The 18,066-nt window shown below is 45.7% G+C and overlaps 1 protein-coding gene across 1 annotated transcript in view; it reads left to right on the forward strand.

Annotated features, from left to right (window-relative positions):
- Positions 1–18,066, forward strand: part of WIPI2 (WD repeat domain, phosphoinositide interacting 2) — a 42,499-nt gene that overhangs the window by 5,456 nt on the left and 18,977 nt on the right. The window contains exon 2 of the mRNA XM_042971018.1: positions 1,826–1,908. Within this exon, the coding sequence (XP_042826952.1) occupies positions 1,826–1,908 (83 nt within the window). The remainder of the gene's footprint in view (positions 1–1,825; positions 1,909–18,066) is intronic.

The raw sequence follows: 18,066 nt of genomic DNA on the forward strand, positions 1-18,066 counted from the left end.
AGGGTCACAAGGAAGTGACACCTCTCTGCAAAAGAATAAATGGAAAATATTTTTAGCAGCTCAACACTACAGTCTGACCATTTGTGGTCACACACACAAAACCCTCATCTCCTTGGTAGGGTCTGAGAGGGTCACCGTATTGTAACAGTACAGTTGGTTTAATGATCACTCCCATAGGACTCCAGGAAAATGTTAAGAATCTCCCACCCCCTTGTGATAGGCATACAGGAAAGCATATACAAGAACACCTTTTTCATTTTTTAATCAAAAATAGAATCTATCGGTGCTTAAAATAGCAACCATTAGTTATCTGGAAAACATTTCTCAAAAGTTATAGACTGCTGAGATTTTTGTCTTATTTTTAGTTCTCCTGGATATTTATGTTTTTATTGGCTGCTTTATTGCTTTTCAAATTATTTACAGGTAACGATATCTAATTACCTCATTGATACAATTAATTCAAAACAGTGAAGTATTTTTGCAAAAAAAAAGGTAGAGTTTTGCTTTTTTTTTTTTTTTTTTTTTTTTAAGTTTAGCTACATATTTTGGGGTCGGGGGGGGAGAGATTCCCAAGCAGGCTCCACGCTGTCAGCGCCGAGCCCAACACAGGACTCGATCTCACGAACCATGAGATCATGACCTGAGCCGAAATCAAGTCAGATGCTTGACCGGCTGAGCCACCCAGGTGCCCCAAAGAGTTTTGCTTTTGTTTGTACTTCTAAGATGAACCAATTACAACTTAAAAATTTCATAGTGCTTACAGTAGCTCCATTCTTGGAATATATTTCTCCTACCTATGGGCCAGAGAAGGGTTGGAAATCTCAAGTTTTTAATAGATGAAATGGCCATTGAAGTAGCCCTAAGTTTTATCTTGGTGTGCAGATACTCCCGCTAGGAAACGTCGGTGTTCAGTCTTTCTAGTCTTCTGGTTTGTCTTCTGCCTCCACTTGTCTGCACATTTTTCCAGACACTAGATTCAGAACCGTCCAGTAGCTGCTTCCTCATACGCCCCACGCATCCTGCTTGATTGGCTCGTCCTCTGTTTCTCAGAGCTGGACTTCCTTTTGTTCCCCCCCAGCCCCCCCGCGGTCAGTCTCTTTCTGGAGAGTAGTAATCTTCCGGTGGGGAACTGCTTCACTCAGTGGCCCACTGCACCTGTACAGGGTCGGGGGTGGCAGCTGGGGAGCCCGTGAGCTCCCTTCAGGCCTCTTGGCGAAAGCCGTGGCTTTGGCGTCGGGTGTGAGTGCTTTTATCTTTTCCTTGTAGGTCAGCTGTGCAGTCTTCTCATGCCCGCTTCCAAGTTATCTTTTCCGTCTGTTTTATTTCCACCCCACTGCCCAGCTGTAGTTTCACATAGGTGATTGAGCTGCGCTTGCCGTGGCCCTGCCGAGGCGGAAGGATGTCATCGTCCACCATCGTAAATGTCTTTGTTTAAAATTCGGAGCGTCCGCCTTCTTCGCTTTTGGACTCACACATAGAGCAGATCACCTGAGGAGCCCCACTTTGTTTTGAGGGGATCGTTAATTAAGGGCTGATTATTTCCATTTATTGGTCAAAGTAATCTTTAAGGTTTTGTAGGTTTTCAGTAAGAATAAGGTCTGTATGTTATTGACCTTCACCTTTTCCTGGCTGCGAGCTGGGGCACCTGGCTCTGCCCCTTGCCTCTTTTCTGCTCAGCCAGCACTCACCCCCTACAAACTGTGTGAAATTACTCGTGCTAATTTTCAGTAGAGATGACGGTTACTAGTTGGTAACATGGAGCTTGTTTTTGCATTATCATTGTCTACACGTATCAGCTCTTATTTCTGATTTGGCTTTTTTGCAGGTCCCTAGCTGTTGGTAGTAAGTCCGGTTATAAATTTTTCTCCCTTTCTTCTGTGGATAAGCTGGAACAGATCTATGAATGCAGTAAGTGTTTGCTTTATTTTTCCCCCTTCTTAAAAACAAAACAAAACAAAAAAATAGACAAAGTATACTTGAATTGGAATGCATTCTCAAACTCTAACACTGTGATTAAAGTCCAGACACCCCTTGCCCAGTACTCTTCCTTGACCTTGGGCTTCCTGGGATGCCAGCTGTGAACGGGTGGTACGTGTTCTCCAAGGTGTGCGTGTTTGCGTGTTTATAAATGTACTGCGGAGACACTTGTTTTATGGGTTGTCTTTCAATACACGATATCATGCTGTGTGTAGTGTTCTGTAATTTCTCCCCATTTTAAATGCCAGTGAAACCATTTATCTTTCTGTTATAAACCACTTCCGGAAAACTGAAAACTTCACAGCCCCCATAGGAATGATTTATTTGACATCTTATGGCATTCGAGTGGCCTACATGTCAGAGGCAATATGGACTTGTAGAAGGGTCATATGGGCTTTGACTTCTTGTTCAGTCACTTATTTGTGACTTCAGATAGATTACTTCATCTTGGATCTCAGTTTCTTTGGTTTTCTTGTGTGAGTGTGTGTATGTATGTGTGTGTGTGTGTGTATGTGTGTGTGCAGTAGGACTTGCTGAGTAAACGACAGGCATAGAGTCCTCCTCCCCAGAGAGAATTTGCTAGAAAGCTTTGGGCTCTTCCTGCATACATAACTTGTTTTCTGTGCATGTGTGTAGTTACACACATAAAGATATACTTTTGTGTTTGTGTGTGGTTTTGTTTTATATAAGTGAGCTTGTAATGTTTTGCTCTTTATTTTTGTTTTTAAAAACATAACTTTAAATTGAGATGATTGTCGATATACACGCAGTTGTAAGAAATAATAAAGACCCCATATACCCTTCTCCCAGTTTCCCCCAGTGGTAACATTTTGCGAAACCACAGTATAAGACCACAACCAGGATAGCAAAGTTGATTGCTCCTGATCAGGTTTCCCCAGTTTTACCTGTATGCGTTTGTGTTTCCTAAGTTCTGTATGGTCTCAACGCCCTTGCAGATTCCTGTTTCCCCCACACACGGCCAAGATGCTGGTTGGTTCTAACAACACAGGGCCCTTCCCGCTGCCCTTTTATAACCACACCTGTCTCTACCTCCCAGCCCTAATCCCTAGTAGCCATTAATCTATCCTCTCCAAAATGTTGTCATTTCAAAAATGACATGGAAATGGAAATATGTAACCTTTTGGGACTGGGTTTTGTTTTGTTTTGTTTTGTTTTTACTCAGCATCATTCCTTGGAAATTCATCTGAACGGTTGGATGTGTCAGTAGTTCGTTTTTATTACTGAGAAATATTCTGGGGTGTGGATGGACCACAGTGTATCGTCAGTTACCTGTTAAAGGGCATCTGGGCTGATTCCAGTTTTTGACTATTATTACAGATAAAGCTGCTGTGAACAGTCATGTATAGAGATTGTGTGAACATAAGTTGTTACCTCCCTGGGATAAATGTCTAAGAATACAATTGTCGGGTCATATGGTAGGACCCCCCCTTTTTTTTAAAGAAACTGCCAAAGTATTTTCCAGGTGGCTGTACCATTTTACATTCCCACCAGTGATGTCTGAGGAATCTGGTTCCTCTGTATCTTTGCTGGCGGTCGGTGTTACCGCTGTTTTTCTTTGTACCACCTTGGTCGATATGAACGGTGTTGTCTCATTGTGGTTCTGATTTGCATTTCCTCCGTGGCTGATGATGAGCGTCTTTTCGTGGGCTTATTTGCCACGCGTATATTCTCTTCAGTGACACGTCCGTAATTCGGGGTTTTGTAATGTAAGGTTTTCAGAGTTCTTTAAATATTCCGTGTACCAGTCCTTCGTCAGATATGTGGTTTGTAAATATTTTCTCTGTATGTAACGAGCAGCCCTGAAGGCTGCCCGTGTGGCCTGACCTCAGTTAAGAATCTTTGTGGGAGAATTAGGGCTTCCGTACTCACGACGTGCTTGTAATGAGTCACACTGGGGTTTGGATTCGGGGAAAGATGTAACCCGTGCCGTTTCACGTACCTGAGTGAGCGGACAGTTGTGGGGAGCGGGGTCTCCTCCCTCCGAACGGCGTCGGCGCCTCCGTTCCGAGCGACTGGCCCCGTGTTGTCCGCTTTGCTCCCTCCGGAGCGAGCGTTCCACTTTGGCATTCCGCTTCACCTTCCGGATCTCTGAAGGAGGGCGGTTCATCGAGTAACGGGATAGGCGTGTCCTTCACCCTTGGGTCCGTCCACTCCGGGGGCGCTTGCGGAGGGCCTGCTCCGTGCCAGCCTGCCCCGCCCGTGGCGAGGCGCTAGCGGCCCCCGCTCTCCTGCCGCTTGCACTTAAATGGAGGAAGACCAAGAACGAGTAAATACATTCGTGTCCAGCGTTCTGCTGGGCACATGGCAGCCGGCACAGACCCAGATACCACCCCCTGCATCCCCACCCCCCACCCCTGCTAACTTAAGACGAAGGTGTCGGGGGGGACGATCTCGTTTCTTCTGCCAATTGCTTGCAATAGGGAGTTCTCGTGGTCCCCCGGGAGGTCAGAGGCTTCCCTGGCCCCTCCCAGGCTTCGGCCTCCTCCCGGCAGGCAGGTAAGCCTTCGGGTGCCCCCTCGCCTCCATCAGGAGGGTGTGTCCCACCCCCACCCCCACCCCCTGCAAGTCCGCTGTTTGTTGCTGCCCAAAGGCCAGCAGCCAGGCCCTTCCTGGGGACGTAATCAGCGGCCCTGACTCCACGCTTCCTGTGGGCTGCCTTAGATTGTGCTCCTCCTCTGTCCTCAGACTTGGCCTGCTGATGTTCACTAAATCTTCCTTCCAGAAAGCTTTTCTTTCTAGTATGGAGCCAGAAGATGTGATGTGGGTGATAAGATAGCTGTGAGCTAGTGTGCTTGCTTATCTCGAGTGGGGCCGGGAGTTGTGCAGATCTCCAGACTGGCCACCCCCCGCTTCCCCGTGGCCCCACGCAGGATTGTTCCCGATAGGGCATTCTTCAAAGAAGGGTAGCCGGTCTCTGGATTCCACTGGGCCTTTGTGAATGACTGAAACCTTTACTAACACCGTACCCAGGGGAGCCCGAGTTGTGCTATGACCTGGTTGCTGTAATGAGTAGGGTCATCTGCTTTGAAATCCACAGAATCCACCCCCCACCACGCCGCCGTTTGGAACCCAGTGCTTAGAAAGGGGGTAAGAAGACCAAAACCTGGTCTTTACTTCTCAAATTGAATCAGTTTAATGACTCACCTGATTCCTTGAAGTTTATTTACTGATTTTTTAGTGTCTTGTTTTTTAAAGGTTTTTGGTGGAACAAAAACAAAACGTGATGTCTTGATAATACTGTGCAAAGAGTGGGTATTTACTGACCAACACCGTGAGGTGAAACATAGGCTCCTTTGTTCTTAGTGAACTTGGACCCTTAGAAATAGATGATGAAATGGACAAAGAATTTTTCGAGGGTTAATACTTTAAACTGGAAGTGATTGAATTCTTTTGCTCCTGGAGCCTTCTGCGCCTTTCCCCTCTCACATACACTTTTATGGAGTAGATAAAAGAACGTCCCTTCCAAAACAGGTTAACTGCTGAACCGAGATTGTTCTCTGGAGTTTTTCCACAAATAGACCCAGAGCAAAGAACATACTTGATGCCTGGCCTCGCTGTTTGCTGCAGGCCCAGCGTTGGCCTTTCCCTCATGATCTCAAGCATGCATCACAAACTCAGATCTTTGCTCTCGGTCGCTGTTGCTGTTACAGAAAAAATGAGCCAGAACTGGTCTTGGGAGGAGCAAGATGGACAACTGCTTGTTTCTCTGTCGTTTGTTCAAACAACAGCCACAGAAAGCCTTTTGCCCAGAATCAGTGGAAGATTTTTTTCCTATCATACCATTGTCATTTCTGGAGTTGCAAGAGCTCCCGTGTACGCCTTGCCCGCTGTCTGTGCCTGCCTGTTTGTTTTGTCATTCTCTTTCTCTCTGTCCTTTGTGTGAAGATGCGTAATGTGCACATGTGTGGTCTCCCTTCCCTGTGAAGGGTGTGTGGTCGTTATTTGTAAAATATCACTTAGGTTGGGAGGAAAAGTTGGCTCTTTTACATTCTATATTGTGCGTGTTTGCATTTTTAAGTTTCTGAGCTAGGAAAACATGCGTCAGGAGGCAGTCGGTTGTGCAATCGAACATAAGCAGCGAAAGTGACCAGTGCCTGCTTCGACATCCGCAGCGCCTCCACAGACCCAGAGCGCGTCTCCTCGGGAGACCCACCCTTCTTGACCGGACAGGCATCATCTGCGTCCTACGGGTTGAGAAACGGTGCTTTTTGAGAGCGTTCTGATGTGACACACAGCTGGTTCGAGTGTGAATTTCATTGGGCTGTATAGTTTTGGATCTTCAGGGGAGAGGTCCAGTAGCCTCTCTGCGTAAATCTGCCGTGATGAGGATTGGGCTCTTGCCTCTCTTGAGAGCTGCAGGCATCCGACAGACACGCCTCGTTTACAAGTGTGTTATGTCACTTGTTTCATGGTTTCTTCTTCGCGTCTTAGTGCTTTAGAGGTGTTCTCATTGCCAGTTCTAAGTAGTGCCAGCAGAAGCAAACAGCATTCTTTGTGTGGGGGGGGGGGGGGGGTAGCTCACCAGCAGGGGAAGGGGCAGATGGAGAGAGAGAATCTTAAGCAGGCTCCATGCCCCACATGGAGCCCAACAGGGTGTCGATCCCGTGACCCTGGGATCATGACCAGAACGGAAGTCAAGAGTCAGATGTCCCTAGCGTTCTTTTTCACATCAAGTAATTCTAGGGGCGCCTGGGTGGCTCGGTCAGTTAAGCATCCCATTTCAGCTCAGGTCGTGATCTCATGGTTTGTGGGTTCAAGCCCCACGTTGGGCTCTGTGCTGACAGCTCAGAGCCTGGAGCCTGCTTCAAGTTCTATGTCTCCCTCTCTCTCTGCCCCTCCCCTGCTCACACTCTGTGTCTCAAAAAATAAATAAACATTAAGAAAAAGGGGCACCTGTATGGCTCTGTCGATTAAGCGTTTGACTTTGGCTCAGGTCATGATCTCAGGGCTCGTGAGTTCGAGTCCCGTGTCAGCATCTGTGCTGACGGCTCGGAGCCTGGAGCCTGCTTCAGATTCTGTGTCTCCCTCTCTTTCTGTCCCACCCCCACTCGTATTCTGTCTCTGTCCCTCTAAAAAATAAACAAACATTAAAAAAAATAAACATTAAGAAAAAATTTAAATCAAGGAATTTGTTTCTTAAATTTTGTACAGGGCATCTCTAGGAAGAATGTTTGTCAAAAACTGTGGCCAAGGCCACCTAGAATGGTCCTTGAGAGCAAAGCTTTCCGTGACCCTTGAGGGCCTCGAGTTCACACTTTCTTAGTGGTGGCTCGAGTGCTCATCGGTGCCATTGTCTCCTTAACAGGCCCCCTCCAATAATTACAAATGCGCAGCCTCGTTTGGCCTTGTTTCTCTTGCTTTTCATTCAGTTGCATCGCCCTGTAACCGGCCCCACGCATGCGCACCCTGGTTTCCTGGAGGGCCGAGCTGTGTGGACTTGAGTTTGCCGGGAGGTGACCGCGCTGGGCACGTGCGCTCTGAGCATCTTTCCGCGTTTAAACGTGCTCTAGGGAGTGTGGTGTCATGTGAAAATGGCAGAGAGCTTCTTGAAACCGCACAGTAGAAAATTAACAGACCCACACCACCCGATAGTCCGTGAAGACCGGTGGCTGCGTTCCCGACAAGATGCAGGCCCTCGGTGCCACGGACGTAAAGGAACTCTGACCCTGAAGCGGATCCTTTGGGGGTGTTGCCGCTTCCTCTGTGGTGCCAGACACGCATTAGCTGCGGGGTGACCTGGTGCGTCGGCCCTGCACGCGGGGCCTCGGCCGTTTCCTAGTTCCTGGCTCCTTTGCTAGTCTGATGAGTTGCGGTGGTTTCCCCCAGAAAACCCAGTAGTTCGTATGTGAGCCGGTGGTTGGAGAGACCTCGAGGCCCGCGTGAGCGTGGCAGGATTCGGGGCGCCGGGGTCTCCCAGGAGACCCCCCTCCTCAGAGGCTCCGCCTGACAACTGGTGTCCACCCTCCGTCCCTGATGCCCTACACGTCTTACGTCGGCTCTTAACATCTTAGGATGCCAGTTCGCCAGTAGTCTGTGTGGCTTAACAGCTTTTTGGAGATGTAATGTATATGCCATACAAATCACTGGTTTCAAGTGTACAAGTCAGTGGAGTTTCGTATATTTGCTAAGGTGGACAACCTGCCATAATCTAATTTTAAAGCATTTTTATCCCCAAAAGAAACCCTGAGTCCATTAGCAGTCACTGCCCGTTTCCCTCCACCCGCCTCAGCCCTGGGCAAGCGCTAATCTACTCTCTGCCTCTGCACGTCGGCAGGTCTGGACAGTTCAGATAAATGGAATCGGATGCCACTGGCTTCTTTCACTTAGAACGTTTGCGGAGTTCATCCGTGCGGGAGAGCGTGCCAACACTTCATTTCTTTTTATTGCTCGATAGTATTCCCTTACGTGGCTCCGCCGTGTTTTGTGGGTGGACACTTGGGTCGCTCCTACTTTTGTCTGTTGTAAATAGTGCTGTTGCGTTCGTTGGTGTGCAGGTTGTGTGGACGTAGGTTTTCATTTCTCTTGAGTAGATGGTTACCTGTAGGAGTGGAATTGCTGAGTGAGCATCTTTGTCGCACTTGTGAGTTAGGGTATAAGGTAAATTCCTGGAGTCGGGAAGATAGACTCAACAGAAGAACATTTTTAAGTGGGTAGATATTGCCAAGCTGCCCTTAAAAAAGATAGTACTGGGGCACCTGGGTGGTTCAGCCCGTTTAACATCCAGCTTCAGCTCCGGTCACGATCTTGCAGTTCATGAGTTCAAGCCCCGTGTCCGGCTCTGGGCTGAGAGCATGGAGCCTGCTTGGGATTCTCCGGCTACCTCTCTGCTCATCCCTACCCCTCTCAAAAATAAATAAATGGACCTAAAATTGTTCTTCTTTAAAATAGCTTTATGGCCTCCCACCACCAAAAAAATTCTAAAATCATACCTGCATTTTTTTCTTAAAATTCCCAAAAAGTTCCAAGCTTATAGTTGATGGAAGAAATAAGCAAACACCCCAGCGCACTAGCCGCTCACTTTCCTGCTCTTGCATTTAGGCGAACGCACGACGTACCATGTCTGCTTCCCACCATTTGTTAATGGAAATTTTCAAACACAGACAAGTTGAAAGTATTTGACAGCTGCACGTGTACATACACCGCTTGGGAGTCTGTTGTTAACACTGTACTGTGTTCATGCTGTCACACATCTAGCCCTCGATCCACCTTACTTGTGTGCATTTCAAGGCACGTTTCGGGCATCAGTATGTACTTGCTTAAATACTTAAGCATGGATGTTACTAACTAGAGTTCACTGTTTTTGTTCTTTTATTCTGAGATAATATTTACGTACAGTGGAATGTATAAATCTAAAGTAAACATTCTGTGTTTTGACAAATCAGACATCTCCGATCAAGGTTTACCATCACTCCAGAAAGTTCCCTCTTACTCTACCTCCTCCCTCCGATCCATTCCAACTCCCTTTCACCCTCTGAGAGGCGAGCGGTGTTCTGGGTTTTCTGCTATACATTAGACTTGCCTGTAATAGAACAGACATTGTGGGAACGCTGCACGTGCTTTCGCTAAGGTTTCTCATACTCGGCGTCATGTTCCTGGGGTTTATCCATACTGTTAACGCATCTCTGTTGCCCAGTATATAAATACGTGAATTTGTCCATTGTTTCATTGACGAACATCCACAATTTCCCCAGTTTTTAATTACGAATATAATCGTTACTGACATTGTTGTACAAATCCTTTTGTGAACGTACGTTTTCATTTATCTTAACTAAATATCTAGGGATGGAAAGAGTGTTTTGTTTTATGAGAAACCACCAGATTCTCCTACGAGGCTGTCCCATTTTGTATCCGCTGCTCCCCCCCCCCCGCCCCCCGCAGTGCTGTGTGAGAGTCTGGTGGCTCTGCGTCCTCACCACCATTTGGTGTTAACTAGTCTTTTTTCACTTTAGCCATGCTGATGTGATGTGAGATCTCATTGTGGTTTTGATCTGAATTTTCCCGATAATTCATCACGTTGGGCACTTGCATGCCCTTGTTGGCCGTTTGCATCTTTTTTTTTAAGTTTGTTTTTCTTTATTGTTTGAGAGACAGAGACTGTACAAGTGGGGAAGGGGCAGAGAAAGAGAGGGAGAGAGAATCCCTAGTAGGCTCCACACTGCCTGTGCAGAGCCTGACACGGGGCTCGAACTCACGAAGCCGTGAGATCATGACCTGAGCCAAAATCAAGAGTCAGACGCTTACCTGACCGAGGCAAACTGGTACTCTGGCCATTTGCTTATCGCTTGTGAAATGTGTGTTCAGATATTTTGTCCCTTTTCAATTGCATTGTTTGTCTTTTCATTATTGTGTTGTCAGAGTTCTTAAATTTCTGGATATTTTTTGTCACGTTTTATGAATTTTTTTTTTCTCTGTCTATGGCTTGTCTTATCTTTTGAGCAAACATTCTGAATTTTGGTAAGATCTGATTTACCCTCTTTTTTTTTTAATTTATGATTTTTTCTCTGTCCTTTCTGAACAAATTTTGGCTACCATCAGGTCATGAAGATGTTTTTCCATATTTTCCACATTTTCTATGAAAGCTTTATAGTTTCAGCTTTTATGTTTAGTTCCATGGTCCATCTCATTAATTTTGGTGTGTGGTGTGAGTGAAGGCTCCTTTTTTTTTTTTTTTTTTTTTAACCCCGCTGATGGATTCCTGTAGCTTCCACCATTTGTCAAAAAGATTTTTCTTCCCTCATTGGATTGCTTTGGTGCCTAAAAACAGCCCTGTAAGTGTGGATCTATTTTCTGCTCTTTATTCTCTCCCATTGATCTGTTTGTGAGTCTTTGTATCACTAACACTGCTTGGTTTACTATAACTTTATATACAAAATTTTGAAGTTCCACAGTGGAAGCCTTCAACTTTGTTCTTTTTCAAGGTAGCCTTGCATATTCTAGATAGTTTGCCTTTCTGGTTTAAAGTCAGTTGGTCATTGTCTACAAAAAAGTCACCTGGGATCCTGCTTAGGACTGCATTGGACCTAGAGGTCAATTTGAGGATAATTGGTATCTTAATATCGAGTATTCCAATCCATAAACATGGTGTAGCTCTCCGTTTATATAGATCTTCATTTATTTTTAATTTTCTTAATTTTCTTTATCTTTTCTCTTAGTGATGTTCTGTGGGTTTTAGCATGGAGGTCATGTATCTTTTTAAAATTTATTACTCATATTTTGGGTTTTGACAATGTTGTAAATGGATTTTTTTCATTTTTCATTTGTTTGGGGCTAGTCTGTAAAAATACAGTTGACTTTTGTATTTTAACCTTGTATCCCGTGACTTTGCTGAATTTACTCATTAGTTCTAATAGTTGCTTTGTAGATGCCTTATAATTGCAATAGAAATAGTTTGACGTCTTTCTGGTCCTTTTGCCTTTTTTTCCCCCTTCATTTTCTTGCCTTATTGCAATGTGTAAAATCTCTAGTACAAAGTGAGGAGAATTGGCATTCTTGCCTTGTTTCCAGGTTTAAAAGGAAGAATTCAGTATTTTCACCATTAAGTATGGCTGTAGATTTTTCATAAATGTCCTTTATTGATTGAAGAAGTTTCTTCCTTGTCTCAAGTTTCTAAGTTTTTACCATGAATAAGCATTGAATTTTGTCACGCTTTTCCTGCATCTATTGAATTGATGTACTTTTCCTCTGACTAGTTGAACTTGCATTTATTATCACAGCCTCAGGTGGAGACTGATGGTCCTGCATTTTTCTAATAACTGTATTTGCTTGCCCTCTGAGATGGTTGTTTCCGGCTGTTTTCACTCATTAAACTTCCCACCACTATGGCCCTCAAAGCTCCTAACCACTGCTCACGCTTCAAAGATAAACCGGTACTTTGAGCACGGACTTCCCTCATCTGACCTTCAGCTGATGGTCTGTCTGCCTGCAACCCTCCCGTCTTCCCATCTCCCGCCTGTTCAGATGGCAAAGCAGGGATTCCCGTCTTGTTAAAACCAGCCCTCTTAGTGGATCTCACCACCTTCCAAGTTTATTTCGTGTTTTCTTTGTTTGTGAGAGAGAGAGAGAATGTGAGTGGGGGAGGTGCAGAGAGGGTCGGGGGGAACAGAGGATCTGACACGAGCTCTGTGCTGACAGAGTGGGGACAGAGCCCAAGTCACATGCTCAATGAGCCACCCTTGCGCCCCTGCCAGTTTTTTTTTGAAGTGTAATTGACGTACGATATCGTATTACCTTCAGCTGCACATCATAGCGGGGCAGCATTTGTATACATTATGAAATGATCCCCACGGTAAGTCCATTTGCCATCTGTCACCGTGCAGAGTTATTACGGTATTACCGGCCGTATTCCCTGTGCTGTACGTCACATCCCCATGACTTACTTATTTTGTAACTGGAAGTTTGTACCTCTTAATCCCCTTCACCTATTTTGCCCACCCACTCCTTCCCCCTCTGGTAACTATCAATTTGTTTCCTGTATCTGTGAGTCTGTTTCTGTTTTGTTTGTTCTGTTTTTTGTTTTTGTTTTTTAATTCTACGTACAAGTGAAATCGTACGGTATTTGTCTTTCTCTGACCTATTTCATTTAGCCTAGGTCCATTCGTGTCACAGATGGTAAGATTTCATTTGTTTTTGTGGCTAATACTCCCCTGTCCGTGCGTGTATGCACATCTTTATGCCTTCATCCGTTGATGGGCACTTAGGCTGCTTTCAGATCTTGGCTATTGTAAACAGTGCTGCAGTGAACATAGGAGTGCATACGTCTGTGTGGATTGGTGTTTTGGGTTGTTTTTGTGTGTTTGTTTGTTTGTTTGAAGAGAAGTATCCACACTTGGAATTGCTGGGTCATACGGTAGTCCTGTTTTAATCTCTTGCAGGACCGCCATACTTTCCAGAGTGGCTGCACTGATTTACATTCCCACCAACAGTGTACGAAGGTTCTCTTTTTTCCACATCCTTGCCAACGCTTTGTTATTTTTTGTGTTTTTGTTAATAGTAAATCTGACAGATACCTCCCTGTTTTTTGATTTGGATTTCCCTACTGATCAGTAATGCTGAGCATCTTCGTGTGCCTGTGGGCCATCTGTATGTCTTTGGAAAAATGTCTGTTCTGGTCTTCTACCCATTTTTTAATTGGGGTATTTGGTTTTTCGGTGTTGTTACGTAAGTTTTTTAAATAGACTTTGGATATTGGCCCGTTATCTGATATATGATTTACACATGTCTTCTCCCATTTAGTAAGTAGCATTTTCATTTTGTCAATGATTTCATTGGCTGTGCAAAAGCATTTTAGTTTGCTATAATCCCGTGTGTTTATTTTGGCTTTTGTTTCCCTCGCGCGAGGAGACTGGTCCGGGAAAATGTTGCTGAAACCTATGTCAACGTGTTTACTGCCTGCGGTGTCTTCTAGGAGTTTCATGGTTTCCACTGTTACATTCTTTAATCCATTTTTAATTCTTTCCTGTATGGTGTGAGAAAGTGATCCAGTTTCATTCTTTCACATGTATCTGTCCACTTTTCCCAGCACCATTTATTGGAGAGACTGTCATTTCCCCACCGTATATCTTGCCTCCTTTGTCATAGATCAGTTGACCGTACATGCATGAGATTTTTCTCAGGGTCTGTTCTATTGATCTGTGTGTCTGTTTTCGTGCCAGTGTCATAATGTTTTCCTGTAGTCTTGTAGTGTAGTTCGAAATCAGAGAGCATAATTCCAGCCTACTTGTCCTTTCTGAAGATTGCTTTGGCCATGCAGAATCTTTTGTGGTTCTGTTCAAATTTTAGGATTCTTTAGTTTTGTGAAAAATGCCATTGATATTTTGACAGGGATTATGTTGACACTCTGGATTGCATTAGATAGTATGGACCTTTTAACAATATTAATTCTTCCAATCTGTGAACATGGAATATCTTGCCACTTATTTGTGTCTTCTCCGATTTCTCTCATCATTACAGTTTTCAGAGTACAGTTCTTTCACCATGTCAGATAAATTTATTCCTAGTTAATTCACGATCCCAGGGGTCGTGGGATCGAGCCCTGCGTCAGGCTCCACACTCAGCTTAATATTCTCTCTCTCTCTCTCTCTCTCTCTCTCTCCCTGTGCCCCCTTCCCTGCTCATGCTCTCTCACTCTCTGTGTAAAAAAAAAAAAAAAAAAAATCCTAGGTATTTTGATAGTCTTTGATGCAATCGTAAACGGGATTGTTTTCTTAATTTCTTTTTCTGATAGCTCATTATTAGTGTATAAAACATAACTGATTTCCATATGTTCATTTTGTCTCCTGTGACTCCGGAGTTCGCTTGTAAGTTCCAATAGTGGTTTGGTGGAGTCTTCAGGTTTTTCCATTCACAGTATCATGTCATCTGCAAAGAGTGACAATTTTACTTCTTCCTTTCCAGTTTGGATGTGTCTTCCCTTCCCCTTTCCTAAGGCCTTCAGAAAACACTTGGTCACATGGAGAGGCATGAGGACCCCTTGTGTTAGAATCCCATGAGTACCGCTGCTCTGCACAAGGCCAGCGGAGCTCTTAACAGATCCCAGGGAGATTGTGTCAGTAGGCAGTCTCCTGGACAACCAGGACAGACTTTTCTCTCCAAACTGGGAAATGCTGCTAGCACGGCAATGATTTGTACCTGCGTATCTTTGTTTTTATCTATCTCCTGACCTACCTTTTTTTTTCCAGTTGAAATAGAGTTGACACAACGTTACGTTCGTTGCAGGCGTAAAACCTAGGGTTTCAGCACCTCTGCATGATGCTGTGCTCACCGCAAGCGTGGCTGCCATCTGCCACCACACGGTGCTGCGGCAGCACCACGGACTACGTTCGCCGTGCTGTTCCTTCCATCCTCGTGACTTACTCGCGCCACAACTAGTAGCCGGTGCCTCCTACTCCCCTCCACCCACCTTTGCCCATCCTCCCACCTCTCTCCCCTTTGTCGGCCACCACTTTGTTCCCTGTACTTAGGAGTCTGTTTCTGTGTGTGTTTCTTTTAGATTCCACATAGGAACTGGAACCCCGTGGTATTCATATTTCTCTGTCTTTAGTTCATTTAGGACAAAACTTTCTAGGTGCATCCATGTTGTTGCAAATGGCAAGATCTCATTCTTTTTTTCACTGCTGAATAATATTCCTCTGTGTGTGTGTGTGTGTGTACATATGTACATATGTGTGTACACGTCTTCTTTATCCATCCATTCATTCATCAACGGACGCTTGGATTGCTTCCATATCTTGGCTTTTGTAAACAGTGCTGCAGTAAGCCTAGGGATGCGTGCATCTTTTCAAAGTAGTGTCTTCATTTTCTTTGGGTAAATAGCCAGTAGTGGGATTCCTGGATCGGATGGTATTTCCATTTTTAATTTTGTGAGGAGCCTCCATACTGTTTTCCAAATGGCTGTACCAGTTTCCACTCCCACCACCAGTGCCCCAGGGTTCCCTTTCCTCCGCAGCCTGGCCAACATTTGTTACTTCTTTTTGGTACTAGCCATTCTGACTCGTGTGAGAGGTATCTTCTTGTGGTTTTAATTTGGATTGCCCTGATGATGAGTGATGTCGAGCATCTTTTCATGTGTCTGTTGGCCATCTGTCTGCCTTCTTTGGAAATATGTTTATTCAGGTCCTTTGCCCATTTAAAAATCAGATTATTGGGGTTTTTTGGTGTTTAGCTGAGTTTTTTTATTTATACATATTTTGGATATTAACTTGTTATCGGGTATCTCATTTGCCAATATCTTCCCCCATTCAGTAGGTTGCCGTTTCATATTGTTGATGATGTCCTTTGCCGCGCAGAAGCTTTTTATTTCGGTGCAGTTCCAGTAGTTTATTTGTGCTTTTGTCTTGCTTCCCTGAGGAGACACGTGTAGAAACACGTTGCCAAAGTTGAGGTCAGAAGAGCTCGCTGCTTGTGTTTTCTTTAAGGAGCTTTATGGTTTCAGGTCTCACATTTCAATCTTTGATCTGTTTCGAGTTTATTTTTGTGTATGGGGTGAGGACTTGGTCCAGTTTCATTCTTTCACATGTTGCCGTCCGGTTCTCCCGACACGTTTATTGAAGAGGCTCTTTTCCTCCATCGGATATTCTTGCTTCCTTTTCTTTCTTCTTTCCTGTGGCCGTGGCTGGGACTTCCAGCGCCCTGTTGAAGAAAAGTGGTGAGAAAGGACATCGCTGTCTCGTTCCTGAACTCGGAGGAAAAAGCTTCCAGTTTTTGACCTTTGAGTGTGGTGTTAGCTCTGGGTCTGTCTTGTATGACCTTTCTTCTGTCACGGTCCACCTTCCAGGTTTTAAGTAGTTCTTTCCTCCATTTATCCTGGCTTGACTGCGTCCTCAGTCTCTCTGTTAATAGATCCCGTGGCTCCTTTATTTCAAAACAGGGGCGTGGCCTGACCGCTAGGCCCCTGCGGGTGAGCCTGCAGCCACTGTCCTCCCCGCGCCCCTCCGCCTCCTCCCTCCCTCCCACATTTCCTGCTGCCTCCACTTCCCCATCAAAATCGGTCAAGATCACCAAATAGCATCCCTGGGCCCAGAGCGAGTGACTACTTCTCATTTCACCTCCGCCTCTGGTAGCGCCGGCCGGCCGCGGTTGCTGCCGCTTTCCTGCAGCCTCGTCCCCCGGGTCGTACGGCCGCTGCCACTTGGTCTCCTTCACTGTCTCTTACTCGGTCTCCTTCACTGGCTCTCTTCCTCTGCCTGACTTTCAGCTGTCTCCGTGCCGCCCGGGGCCCTGGGCCTGCCTCTCCTCGGCCTCCGCGCCACGTGGGGTGCTGCCTGCTCCTGTTCCCTGCTCCGTCCTCGGGGCCTTGGACAGCTCGTGGCCCGCATCTCATCGTGCGTGTGGAATGGGTGAAGTCAGTAAGGTTGTGTCAGACAGGAGTGAAAATCCATTCTTCGAAGGGAAGTACAGTCAGTTCCCATTGTGGTCATGTTCTGGAAATACGCCGTGAATATCCAACGATCACTCCCGGGGCTAGGCTCCCGTGCAGCTCTGGTCACCATGTTGTCATCAGCTAATGAACACACGATCTTGTTTTATGGGAGGTTCTGTTTAAAGGCATCTTACCTTAATATGTATTGTTGATTTGTCAACAGTGAACTCACAACAAACAACACTGTAACTCGTGCTAAACAAAGCTTATCTGACAAACGTGATTCTCCGGAAGGCAATCACAGTCTCCTTGCCCTTGGGAGCACCAGCCAGCACTGTGGTTGGGGACCATTTTAAACAGTGACATCACCAACCAAAAGCACAAAATACGAGAACATAGACCATGAGAAGGACAGTGGTTCACAGAATGAGCTGAAAACAAGAAGGCAGCATGTCACCTCGTCCAGCCTCCACTGGGGGTGTTGGGTCAGTCACGTCCACGTTTTCTGGCCCCTCTGTGCATGTCTAGGATGGCTGTGCAGGGACCACGAGTATTCATTTGGCGGGGGGGTGGTGACGCAGAAACTCGAGCAACCAGGCAAATTTACAAACACAGAATAATAGTAAGTTAATAGTAAGTTTTGTGGGGTTTTTTTGTTTGTTTCATCTTAAAGAGAAAGAGTGCACAAGCAAGGGGAGGGGCAGAGAGAGAGGGGGAGAGAGAGAGAATCCCAAGCAGGCTCCATCCAGGCTCAGCGCAGAGCCCGCCCGACACGGGGCTCGATCCCACAACCCTGGGATCATGACCTGAGCTGCAATCTAGAGTCGGACGCTTAACTGACTGAGCCTCCCAGGTGCCTCAATATTTACTTGTTTAATAAGAAGTCGGTATTGCGGATGCCAACTTCTCTTCACTATTTCCCTGTCCTACAATTAATAAAGCTGAGGCTCCAGCTTTTAACTTCATCATGGAAGAAACGGGTACCAGGTCTTGTAACTAGTAAACAACAGAATCGAGACTACAGTCTGATTTTCCTGAGGGGCCTGCCTCTCCCGGTCCCTGGCATCCACCCCCGGTACGTACTGCGGGGGAGCGCTCGCCCTGTGCTTAGGTTAGCGTGAATGCGCTTGGACATTACCAAGGAGTTTTGGCCCTTAGATGTAGCTCTTGGGGGTGGACCACTTCACCACTGAAGCAGATGTCACGGGTAA

The sequence above is a fragment of the Panthera tigris genome, chromosome E3 (assembly GCF_018350195.1).
Source record: "Panthera tigris isolate Pti1 chromosome E3, P.tigris_Pti1_mat1.1, whole genome shotgun sequence".
NCBI lineage: Eukaryota > Metazoa > Chordata > Mammalia > Carnivora > Felidae > Panthera > Panthera tigris.